Here is a 13,517-nt window from a genome sequence, read left to right on the forward strand (position 1 = left end):
TTTTTTAACATAACAGAAATTTATAACTGTTTGTATTTTACCAAAACATTTTAATCTTTAATCTAATTTTTATAAGAAATTTCTGTAATTTACAGCAATTAATGACATATGGCAAAGTAAAAATAAAATAAATGACACATTTATTTAAAAGTTTTGTAATAATCTCTTCTGGTTCTGCTTTCTTCGTTAAATGTCTTTAAACTTCAACAAGCTTTTTCAGGACCCAAACCTTTCAAGTTGACATACAGAAAACCAGCATTTAATAGCTGAGCTTGCTGGACAGCCAGCTAACTGAACTATAAAATGGGCAAATTCTTTTGTTTTCCCTACTACACTTTCATTAAATAATGAGTGTGAGCACACACTTAACCAAAATTAGCCATTCAGCATTTTTCTTAGAAACTGAATCATTTGCCTCTTTCCTCGTGTATTTAGGAAGTCTTTTTTCATTGTAGTTTGAATTCAGCATATTAGCTAAAAAATGGAAAGTAATAAGGGCTTAATTACACCTTTTTTCAATAATTTTTCCATGTGGGCGTAGATTCTCATTGTCTGGTTGGTATAAGTTCTGTGTTACTTTTCAAATTAATAATTTTGTGTGACTGATAGGTAATAATTAAAGGTCATCTCATTTTTTTTGTATGTTGATAATGGTCAATCCTAAATTGTAAAAAATGAAAAAAGAGCTACTGTGTTGGAAAGAATATTGGGTGTTTTTCCAATAGGACAGTCATTTAGTTATCACCTAACTATACTTTAAAATATTCATAGGACAGAGTTTAAATTAAATTAAATTAATTAGCTGCAATTGAAAATGAATTGGCATAATAATTTAATTTGTTTTTTTTTAAGTTTTTTAATATTAACACTGTATGCTGTTATAGATTTAGTAATAAAATCATATACTATGTAATTAGGTTGTATACTAATAATATGCTATGCTGTAAACCAAAAAATTAAACCCCAACAAACAACCCCACCTGATTTGGGTTTTTTTGCAGGTGAGGGGGACGTTTTTTCTTTCCCAGCCGCTTATTTAGAGAGCTCTTTATGACGATACAACCTCATGTTGCAGTCAGAGTACTCTAAAGACGAAGCTATTAATTAGAAAACAAAAATTATTTGAAAAAAAAAAACATCTTTTAAAGCTATCTAATTTTTATGATATAAAATTAAATGGAAACTTGAACAAAAAAAAAACATAATTGCTTATTTTAAAAAAGCTTTATCAGGCATGATTGGAAATTTATTTTTACACATAATTATATCAGTTGGGATCATTTTTACAGACGTTAAATTTTATTAATAAATCTGTCTTTTCATGATGCCAACAGAAGTGGCATTTTTGCACCCAGAAAATTAAACTGACTAAAATTAAAATCGTTTTCGAAAAGTCATACCAATTTTGAAGTCAAAAGAGGTAACCTCTACGAATGACTATTTTACTGCAGAACAGAGAGTGGTCGTTGCAGAGAGGTGGTTTCACTGCAAACGACACGCTCAATTCGAATATTATTTTGATTTTATCACCAGCTATTTTAGCTTTTTATCAATTTATGATAATAATAAGGCCATAAATCTGATATGGGTAAAGGAAAAATGCAGTTTTTAGCTGTTAAATTTTTCCTAGAGGTGAAAAGAATGAAAAGTTCTAAAACATGAACAGTTGTAACATAGGAAGAATGATATCCTACTTAAGTTGCAAAATAAATAAATAAATAACAACTGCTAGTTTTTTTTAATTACTTTCTATGTGATGTCCCTTAAACACCTGATAATAATAAAAAGTTTTAAATACAATTTTTGCAAAAAAATGAATAAATAAGTAGTCAGGAAGGCAGTAAATCTTTTACTATCTTTGGACCATTTTCAAAGAAGGAAAAATATTAATTGAATTGTTAAACTTTTTTTTGAGCGACTAGAGTTCCTAATTTCTAAAACATGAATTGTAGTAAGAGAGAGATTTATAAAGAGACAAATACACTTCATACTTCAAATTATTCATGTTATAGAAATTTTCATCTTTCTAGCTTCTCAGCAGACTTTCATAAAATGATTTTTTAACTTTTAACTTTTTTAGCCCCTAAGAAGAAATTTATAAGTTAAAATAGTCCTTTTAGCTTTCTCCTTATCAAATTCATTGAAAAATGATAATACTATCAAAGAATGATAAAACTCAAGTCGTTAAGTAAACTCTGTTGCAGCTGCACCAGTTAATTTTTCTTTCTTTTAAAAGAGATTTACAAGGACTCTTCTGAGATTTTTAAAAACCTTTTGCATACTTTAAAAAAAAAAATTTGCTTTGATTTCATATCTAAAGGGTCATAACAGCAGATACAAAAAAAAAAAAAAAAAAAAAAAAAAAAAAAAAAAAAAAAAGAAGGAAAATGTAGTAGAGCAGCAAAGATTTTAATTATAGCTGCTAGAAAAAGTGCCTAAGAAAATCTCAGTGAAGTTGCTCAGACGATAATTTCATTATTTCTTTATCCATCTTTATTTATTTATAAACACTCTATCTATAGAGAGACTAAACATAATAACATTCCAAACAAAGAAGCTTTATTTGGAAAATACAATCTTTTAATCACGACTGGTCAAACACCTCAAACCTATGGCTCAAACTTGCTATTTTAATAGACATCTTTGATTACATTTAAAAATAAAGAATGACAAGGTTTACATATCTAACATAGAAAAAATATAAATCATGCGTTAGAAATAAATTAAGTCAAATAATGCGAATAAAACACAAAATAACAGAAAAAAGGACAAAGTTTCAGTTACAAGATTTTGAATCTTTTTCTCAGAACTAAAACTATCAATTTCCCCCCTTTTGTTTCATTATTTGAGCTTTACTCCTACTGTTAAGCTTTATTTATATGACACACAAATACAATTATTGCTTTATCTTTTTGGATAACAAGTGACAAAAATATTTAGCTAAAAGTTGGATAAGAGAGAAATTGGTGCATGACCAGACATTGCATGAGAAAATAAATGTCACAAACAAAATTATCTTCTTCCCAATGGTCACAAAGACCATTGGGAAGAACTCCATATCGAAAGCTGTACCCAACATCGAAAAAAGAAGTCCAATTATAGCAATAATCAGACATTATCGCAACAGTCAATTATAGCAACAGCATGTGGGAAACCAAAAAAAAAAAAGCCCATGGAAGGGAAAGTTGTTTTGAAAAAATATTTTTTCAAATATAAAAATCTTTTAATGCCTTAGCGATTTCATTCGGCGCATTAGAAATAAAGGATAGGGTGGTTTTTTTTGTTTGGGCAATTTCTTATGATCTTTCAGAAAACAGAGAAAATGACTTAAAAGTGAGATTTCCTAACTATTAGAGATCTATACAAAATTGGCAAGCAACAGGAAAGAAGATTTTTTATATAGTAAAAATCCCAAGCTACAGTACCCTATCTAAGAAGCACCTAATTCTGCAATCTAACCATTAGTAAACAAGTATTAAAATGGAAATATCTCTAAAGTTAGGCATTCCATGAATTCGTTGCACAAAGAACCAAAATACTTATGGGGGATTTTGGACATACCTAAAATAAATACAACCATAGAAATAGTCAAAAACAGTTATTTATACCTTATGATTAATTTCCTGATATAATTTCCGCAAAAACTATAATATTTTATGACACAAAAGACATAACATACTCTAAATCATAGTAAAGCTCAAGTTTATCATTTATTTAAATATTTTAAACAATAAAAAATTCAAAACATTAGTATTAAAAACCCTTAAATAACCAATGAATAACGTGAGTTAAAGGAAAACCCTGTCATAATGTAAACAAACTTAGTATCCGGGTATAATTAAGATAAATATACTTAATTTCATTATTGGTACACACAATAAGACAGAAAAGAAAAACGGAGAAAAGCGTTAAAACATATCCTAACAGTAACAAGCACGAATTACAATATCAACCGATAAGGAATGTGATTACGTTTATCTAAGATCAGCATATAGAGAAGGTGAGAATTATTTCAGCCTTAAAGTTTTATAAACGCAAGAAATTTAAAAAAATAAACATGCAAAAATTTACCCACCATAACATTATATTCTATCGAGAATAACTAAAAGAACCCATAGAAAATTTTGTGACAACACTAATCGATTAATGGACACAGGAAAACAATAAAAGAAGTAACACAAAGGTACCATTACTCATCAAAAATTAAGTCAGAATAAAAATTTAATTTAATTTCAAATTGAATAAATTTTAGTTATATAGAAATGCATTTAATAATACAAACTTACCATTTTATATGTGCAGGTAAGAAAGCTAGCTTAAAAAATCACAAAAGTGTCAAAATATTATTCCTTCAAGATGATTCGGAATGTTTACATATAAAACGTTACGGTCGCGATAACATTAACTAAAACTGTAGTTTTCGTTGCTGTTGCCAGAAACCAATTAGGATTGATTTTACAGTCAGTGGCTTATTTTCACTATCAAAATACATATCTCAGTGAACTGCATACGCGTTTGATTAAAATGGCATTTGTATGAAATTCACACTTTTCCGATCCCGGTCACATCCCAGTCGCTCCCGGTCTAGAGAATATGAGATACTGATTAGTGAAATACATTTTCCAGGGTGGCCCTTAACTCGCTGAACAGAACGATTTTTGCAGCTAATGTAGCAATAAGGCCCTTCGCACTGGATGCTATTTTTGGCAACTAACAAAATCGCAAGCGTATGACTACCTGATTAGAAAAATATTTTTACTTGTTCAAAACTCGATAATCAGGTTATCATTCACCTGCGAAAAAATCGCAGCCAGTGCGGATGACCCTCACACACACATGCCATTCAAGCTTGTCCAAACAGTTTCTCTCGTGCGTAATTTATAAACATTTGGCCGCCAAGTCGATGTAGTGTTTTGAGGCTTCATCTACGTCGGCTTAGACAGGGGTTAGGTTTCCCGTGCTAAAAGCTTGAGGTGCTTTTATCAAAGGGAATTTTTTCCGACTATGTCTTGTAAGACATAATCGGATTATATCTAGCCAGTTGAACAGTGAAGTCTAGCATCACTGGCTGCGGTAAGTAAGTGGGTGGGTGATGAATTTGATCAGTTTGCGTTAGACCCAGGGATGAGCGGTATCGGTCCTCGCTAAAATGTTCTGCTGTAAAGCGCTCGACTTCGCGGGCAGGTCATTTGGCTACTAAAGTAGGGGAGCCAACCCCTCTGTAGAGGATCAAAATTGCGATGGCATGTCTTTAGATCATTCTCAATGATGTTTCCCAGGACGTCGCCAAAAGCCCATTGTGCAGCTCTAGTGCAACGCAAATAAAATATCTACCTACTATGTTAATAACAAAACCAAACTTAGGCACTATCGCTGATAGGAGATTCTCCCCAAATGCAGTTACCGCACAATGGCAGCCTCATTGGTGGGTATTTCATAGAGAATTAAGTTTCACCACTTAAGATTATCAAGGACAATAATTCCCCAAAGGTGATCAGATGCACGACTTCCGCATTCGATAAAAATACTTTTGTTGGAGAACGAATGCTGTTGTTGTTGTTAATTTACGTCGCACTAGAGCTGCACAATGGGCTATTGGCGACGGTCTGGGAAACATCCCGGAGGATGATCCGAAGATATGTCATCACAATTTTGATCCTCTGCGGAGGCGGTGACACCCCCGCTTCGGTAGCCCGACGACCTGCGCGTGAAGTCGAGCACTTTACGGTAGCACAGTTTAACGAGGACCAATACCGCACACCCTCGGTCCCTACGCAGACTGATCCAAGTGGTCACCCACCCGCACACTGACCATAGCCAGTGATGCTTGACTTCGGTGATCTGCTGGGAACCGTGTCTTAACGATCAGTCCACTGCGGGACGGAGAACGGATGCATTCATGAAATAAAATATCTACCTACGTAGATATTTTATTTCATGAATGCAGTCGGTGATGCTTTTTTCAGCAGCAATGGAAAAAGTCCCTTGATAAGTCTTCGGAAAAAGAAAAAAATAATGCTAAGAAAATTCTTAAGTTTGAGTGTCACTAAAAAACTTTGTGCTCTCAAGTTATCAGTATAAAGAGTTAGCTGATAAATTAATTATAAAAAAAGGGTAGAATGTCTCTCTAATTTTGACAACACATGTTGAATCAAATTTTTAATTGGGAATAAAAAAAATTTGTTTAAATCAAGTTTTTTTCTTCTTTAGCATCATGTTGATAATTAAAAAAGTAGGAAACTTGAGAGTTTAAATCTATTTGATCTATAATTTGCCAGTAATCATATAAAAAAAAAATTTATTTCTAGATTATTGTCGATTCAATTTCTTAGATAAAGACAAAATGCTTTTCAATTTATATTCAAAATTTTTTTCTACAAAATATGTTTTCCTTTTTAAAACCTTAAAATGTAATCGGTGTCAATTAAATTCTGTACATATACTAAATAAAATGTCAAATCTAAAAAAAAGAAAAAAAAAGTGGATTATCTCATTTAAAATGTAAAAATACCATCTACAACCATGATAACGAGCATGTATTAGAGCCCATCTCTAGTAATACATCAATTTCTACTTAAAATTATTACACAAATTTAGCTGTTACATATCAGGAGTTAAAATTGAGTGCCCTATAAAAATAAATTTCATTTTAAAATTACATATTATATTAACATCTGAAAAAACTACTTAAAAATCAAATCATTAATGAAGCTTTAACATATTCTCTTGCTTTAGAATATAAGAATCTTTCATTCTGATAAATTCTAACATTATGGTAAATATTTTTTTTCATCTTTAGTAGTAATATTATTATAATTTCAAAAAAATTTTATTTGGGGGCCTTTTTTAGACTGAAAAAGGATTTTACTATGTTTTATTCTTATTTCTAGCAGCAGCACTTAATGAGTACAACATTCGCCGGAGTGCAAAAACACTCCAACAAACTCATCTAAAGCAACAGCAAATTAAGCTACAGAGAATACGTGCGAAATTTCCAAATTTATTCAGTAACTAACAAACATATTTTTATTTCGTTTAAGTTATTGAAATTTGTTCCGAACTTTTATTAGAAATTTTTAATTTCAAATATACATAAGAATCATTAAAAAACTTCTTCAAAGTTAAGTCTTTCAAAATTCAAATCTGAAAAATACTTACATTTTAAACAGTAATACATTTTCACTGATAAAAGAAAAAATCAAAATATTAGTTAGTTACTGAATAAATAAATAAATTCTGGACACATAGTTCTCATTTGATTCACGCAAAAGAGATAAATTCCTCTTAAAAAAAAACCTGAAATCCTTAACTGAATAAATAAAAACTTTATAACAGTAATTGCAAAATAGGAATCTTTGAATAAAACTTCAAAACAACGCTTTGAAGTTTTATTCAAATAGATATTTTTTTACAAATGATATTTTAACGATTGGTGATTCATAAAATAAAGAATTTGTTACTTTTCAAAAAACAAATTTTCTGTTTCCAAGTTTCCTTTTGGTTTAAAACTGATATCTGAAGAGTTATTATTCAAGAAAGCTTTTTCTAGAAATTAAAAACTTCCATATAATTTTTTGACTGGTTAGCAGGGATGATCAATTTATGTGAGGGTAGAAATTGAAATACACAGTTAAAATAGTTCTCAAAATTTCACACTTGAAAATAACGAAATTAAAAGCATTTCTTCTATATAAGAAATTTTTTTTCTTCGCTTGTTTTTAACTAAGCTAAATTGAAATCAACCATAATTTGTGAAAATTGCTTTGATTTACTTGAAAAAGTAAGGGGCACTTTGTCAGATTTCTAATTATTGAAGTCGACATATACAGGGTCGGCAAGTTTTTGACAATTGACAGTTTTACTCGGTTTTATTATATGTAACTAAATAATTCATTTTTTGTATATGATAATATATGAACTACTTGAATGAATCTTTAAAAATGTTTATAAACAGTAAATCCTACTTTTGATTGATTTATTTTTTAACCTCCAAAACTGAAGTATGGTTGAAATACTGCATATCTATGTATATAAAATGACTCTCTGTTCTCATGGTTATGGGATAGCAAATTTCTGGTATCAACAGAAATTTGCTATCCCTGTATAAATCGACAGTTGAAATAACCATGTATGAAAAAAATCAATTTTTTTGCACAATCTTTCAAAAAGTAGGAAGAATTTTCAATTTTTTGTGATCAATCAGTTTTTTGNAATATTTAGAATGCAGTTTCTAAGCTTTTGCACAATATATACACTTTAAAACATAACACTAATATTTTCATTAAGTTTCAATAGTTTGTAAATATTTAACTTAATATTTTACTGTAAAAAGTATACTTATCAACGGATGCGGGACTCCGTACAGTATCTTTATGAAAACCAGTACCACTGGTACATATCAAATCGTATGATTTCTTGCAGGAAAAGGATTTTCCAAAAACAATGATGAACGGGAAAGGGTTTCCCTGGTTTTCTACCTGAAAAATTATTGAGCAGACGCTCAGACTATTTCGAACAGAAGACGTTGGGCGCCAGTGTGGCCCTTGCTAGATCTCGGGGGGTTTAAAATAAGGGAAAAAGCTTAGTGCCAAATATTTTATTAGTACACAAATAGCACACGGACAAACAAACATAAATTTAATTAATTAAGAAAAGAGAAATAAAAGGAAGGTCCATTCAGTTCGATGTCTGAGCATCCACTGCCTTGTACATGGTGGCGCTGTTGTAGCTTAGTTATGTGGTTGCTACAAGCTTGATTTAAATCACCATTTAAATCAAATGATTTTTTAAAGAAATCATTGATTTAAATCAACTGACTTTTATATATATATATATTGATTTTTAAAGTTAAAAAACAGTGTTCTAAATTATTGATACTTTAATTATTTTCTTTTCTTAGTTTTAAAATTTATTTTAAATAAATTGCTGCATTAATTAATTTTAGTTAACAAAATTCTTTCTTGATGTGTGTTAAATTCCAAGTCCTTCGAAATTACAGATTAAAGTAAACATTTAATGCAGTCTTAATATAGACTTGCATAGCTGTAGAAAGTAATTAATAAACATGAAATTTTTTCCAAAAAAAGAAAAGCAAGTAATGTTAATTGAAACTCTACGTTTTGATTGAATGTATACTTCTAAAACTTGTGGTTATATTAAAAAGAAATTACTCTGATATGCCAAAAATATACTCCATATGCCTTTCAAACTCTATTTGAAGCAATGGGATTATTAACTGATAACTGGTATTTTTTTCTCATAATATGTTTACAGTATCTTTGACATTATCAGATTTTCTATAAAGAAATTTTGTGAAAAAAATTCCAATGAGTACATAGAGTTTTTAAAAAATTTTTTTTAGCTGAACTTATCTATTTTGATGTAGGATTAAAAATGAATACATTTATAAACACTATCTGATACATTTATTTTGTCATTTTAAAAATCAAGAAAAAAAAAAATTTGGTTTTCTAATTGAAACTTTGTTTTAATAGTTAAAGAACAAGGGTCTGTTCAAGCCAAATTTACTACCATTTAGCGGTACCTTCACAAATTCAACTCAAAGCGATGGTTTCACGAAATACTTTTTCTTAAAAATTTTATTTTTGAGTCTCGTAAGAAACGATACATTTATATTTTCACCATATTTTTGTGTTGATTTCCTTACATAGTTTTCAGAAATTATATCTAAGTTTTCACAAAATATGCACCTCTCAAAAAACCTAGATAGACCCCTGAAGTATTCTTTAAATTCTCTATTTCATCTAGTCTTTAAATTTTCTTCATGCATTTGTTTCAAAATGGTTGCTATGCATTATAATGAAAAATTATTTTAGTAAGTTAGAGCTTCTAAAATATTGTCATAATATAATTTTAATATTAATTTAATTTTGATTAAACATTTATAAAATTTTTTATTAATGAAAAATTAAAGTTCTTACAATGTATTTGAATAAAAATAAAAAAAATCTGATTTAAATAAAAAAAGTCCGATTTAAATAAAAAAAATCTTATTTTATAAAAAAAAAAATCACAAACCCTGCTTTGTGGTATGTTTTAAAAGTTTTCATTACAGTTTATTTTATAAAATACTCTCTAATGAATTATCTTAACTTTTCTTTTTTCTGGATGTAATATAAATTGTTTCCAAAGAAAATATTATTAGAAAATATGAGAAATTAATTGCGCACCCTGTGGCAGAATGTTTGGGCTTTCTGCGACAAACCTCTCCAGCACTAATATCTTTCTGCAAGATACTTTTAATAATAACTAATATATATGTTATTAATTAAATTTAAAGTAACAAAAACATTGTAGTTACAAAGAAAAGTGGGTATATTAAAATTGGTATTTGGGTATAATAAAATTGTATGTTTTTTTTTAAAAATGAATATACAATAATTTTTTTTATTCTAATCATCTTGGGTGATATTGTCACATTTTGTAAGAGGAAAACACACTATTTATTTATTTTTTTTTTTGCATTTTGCAAATCATCATCACATAGAAAAATAATTAGAAATCCGTGAAAGAAAAGAAAACCAAAATAAAAACTCACTTTAAAATTAATCATTCATGCTAAAATGAATCATTTCTTCCCCTCTGGGAGGGAAAAAAAATTTCTGCAGAAAAGAAATTTTTTGCTTCAATATTTTTTTCAAATAAGAATCGAAAAATTAGGAACATTTCCTTCCCCTCCAATGCGCAAAAAAGGCATCTTTTAAACATAATTAAAAAAAAAATTTTTTTTTGCAGAAAGAAAACCAAAATTTTTTACTTTCTAAAGAAAAATTCTTTCTGCGAGAACTCCGTAATGTTCTGCGACATTGTGCCGTGATTTTGCCACAGGGATTGCGTATAAGTTTTTTAGAAATAGTTTTTGAAGGGTAATTTGATAAAGATTTATTCATATCTATCTCATTGTATCAATATTTTATGTTTAACTTATGGCATTATTGGTAGTATATAAGTTGACAACCTGTTTTTTGTAAAATTTTAAAACTTTAAAATGTCAGCTTATATGGTAGGATGTATGATAGATGTGATAGTTAAAAGTATATCTCTTATAATTAGCTATTTTTTTTGTACTCTTTCGTTATCCAAGGTGAAATTGAATTCAACAATGTTTCATTTTTTAAAACGCAAAACAAATTGGACATTATTCCATAAAAATATTTAAAAAAATAAATAAATTGTTAAATTCACTTGCATTCGCCAAACAGAAAAGTATCCATTATAGTTTAAATGATACAGTTTTATGAGGAACTGTCACGATCTGAGATTAGTGCCATGAGAAACATTTCTCCACATATGAAACCAAGCTAAATCCCTAATAAATAGACCTGATCTAGAAATAGTCTGTAAATAAGAATAGGGGATGCTAAACATAGCTTTCTCTAAAAAAGAGGAAGCACTTATAGTTCATTTTCTAAAAGAGAAACTAAATATAACACTAATAAAGGTACAAAAATGGACTTAGTATATTTCTGGTTTAACATGAACCTTCCTCAGTTTGCCACTCTTCCTTAGATCTCTCAAACTCAGTAGACACATAATGTTACACAATAGACCTTTTAACAGAAAACTAAAATAATTTTTTATTAATATATTCATATTATATCTTATTCACCTTTTTATTAACTTAGTATATTTTCTTTTACTCCATCTGAATTCAGCATGCGACCTTTCTTCTTAATAGATATAATTACAATCTTTTGAAATAGAAAATAAAACTAATCTTAAATTATTTTTATTAATTTATAAAAAACATAAAAAGAAATTAATTTCAAAGAATATTTATTTATGTTACTTGCACATTCAGCTTTGCTTCCATGCAAACTTAGTAATACAACTTGTTTTACAATAGACTAAATGATGATTAATCAAACTTTTTAAATAATAAAACTAAAATCATCTTTTTATCAACTTAAAAGTAAATAGAAAAAAAAGCTAATTACTAATTTCCAACAATATTTTATTTATGAAATTTGCACATCTATCTTTTCTTCCATGTGAACTTAGCTCTACAACCTTTTTGACCATATATCTTTCGCCCTCTCACTCTCCTATCTCTCGTCAACAGGCCGGCTATTCTCATTTTTTCGACATCATCGGGCACGAAACTTCTCAAACACAATGCGATACCCAATCGTATTGCTCCCGCTCTTGCTTTCTCCCCATTTCCAGTTACATCAACCTCAATGTCAACCAGACCTAACATTTTGGTGAACACAAGGGGATACATAACCTGTTCTCTGTCTTCCAAACGATCTAAGTAAAATACATCACCATCGTTGATTTTGACTTTACCAGTACCATTGCCCCTCACTGTCACTTTAGCATGGCAGAACTTTCTTATACCAATGGCCTCCATGTAAGGCCGGCCATTTTCATCGTACATAAGGTCTGGAACTTCAGTCATTGACACAATGTCCTGTAATTCCCGTCTGTATTTACATATGTCTTCCTTAACCCGAAATGAATATGGGTGACTGCATAAGCGTTCCAGAGTTTGAATGAGAAATGAATATTCCACTTCATTGATGTTTTCTAGAAACATATTTTTCATTTCATCGATTGAAAACCATTCTCCTCCGCTCAGATTTAAGAGTTTTTCTGGCGGTGGTTCTAATATACCTCTGGCTATCATTTTATCTTCAAACTGATCAAGCTCGTGAAACTTTCCAACAATTTGATGCAAAGCTGTATGGTAATTACTTTTTCTCGTGTAAAAAAATGGACTAAACGGTCGGCCATCCATATCAAACTGAGCTGCTTTTTCTTTAGGAAACATTTGGGCAGGTGGTTTCATCATCGGTCTTGCTTTCTTTTCATATAATCCAGATGGTAAGAGATATGCAATGGCTTTGTCCACGTCTTCTTGTGTCATAGTTCCAGCTTCTAAACCCATCATGTTTGCTAAATGCTGCCGGCCTATTTCATACTCGTCGCTTTTCACTTTTAAAAAGTTTTCATAGTTTTTAGCTCTTTCCAAGTAAGCTTTCATAGCTTTATTGATTGTTTTGACACGAAGAGCAGCAGAAGAACTTGAAACTGCAGCTTTTAAAATAGGAATATTATCAGGAAGAGATGTTGCAACTTCCGATTTAAAACGTTGAAAAACTGAGCAGTTACATGGCACGAACACTGAACGGTGTAACTTGGAGGCACATACAGCACTGCGATTGATACAGGAAATCATTTTCAAACTTGATCGATTTAATAAACTTTAGAATACTACTTTCATAAGTATGTTAATAATCAATGCACATAATGTTGCAATTCAATCGTGCGTAAAATCCAACAATTCCAAAAAAAACTTTTTATAATATATAAATTAATGAAGAACTTCTGTCAAAATACAGATAGTTGAAGAATTGACAAGCTTAATCATTAGTTTAAAAATAATTTTTTTTTAGTTTCTTGAGTTATCATTTGGTGTTTATATAAGATGGAAGCCGCTTCCAGCGGCGTGTTTCTGTCTAGTTCAAGATCTCCTAGGTTTAATGAAAATGACG

General features: G+C 29.7%; 2 protein-coding genes across 2 annotated transcripts in view; both read right to left on the bottom strand.

Annotated features, from left to right (window-relative positions):
• The window catches only part of LOC107446730 (nuclear protein localization 4), a 31,484-nt gene extending 27,048 nt beyond the window's left edge, over positions 1-4,436 (bottom strand). The window contains exon 1 of the mRNA XM_043051749.2: positions 4,287-4,436. Coding sequence (XP_042907683.1) covers positions 4,287-4,289 — 3 coding nt within the window. The 5' untranslated portion in view covers positions 4,290-4,436. The remainder of the gene's footprint in view (positions 1-4,286) is intronic.
• A 7,343-nt stretch (positions 4,437-11,779) lies between these two features.
• LOC107446745 (mitochondrial ribosomal protein S9) lies at positions 11,780-13,508 on the bottom strand. Its single transcript, XM_016061488.3, has one exon. It carries the CDS (start codon positions 13,199-13,201, stop codon positions 11,996-11,998), a length of 1,206 nt encoding a protein of 401 aa, XP_015916974.1. The 5' UTR covers positions 13,202-13,508; the 3' UTR covers positions 11,780-11,995.
• Positions 13,509-13,517: the final 9 nt, after the last annotated feature.

The sequence above is a fragment of the Parasteatoda tepidariorum genome, chromosome 9 (genome assembly GCF_043381705.1).
Source record: "Parasteatoda tepidariorum isolate YZ-2023 chromosome 9, CAS_Ptep_4.0, whole genome shotgun sequence".
NCBI classification, from domain to species: Eukaryota; Metazoa; Arthropoda; class Arachnida; order Araneae; family Theridiidae; genus Parasteatoda; species Parasteatoda tepidariorum.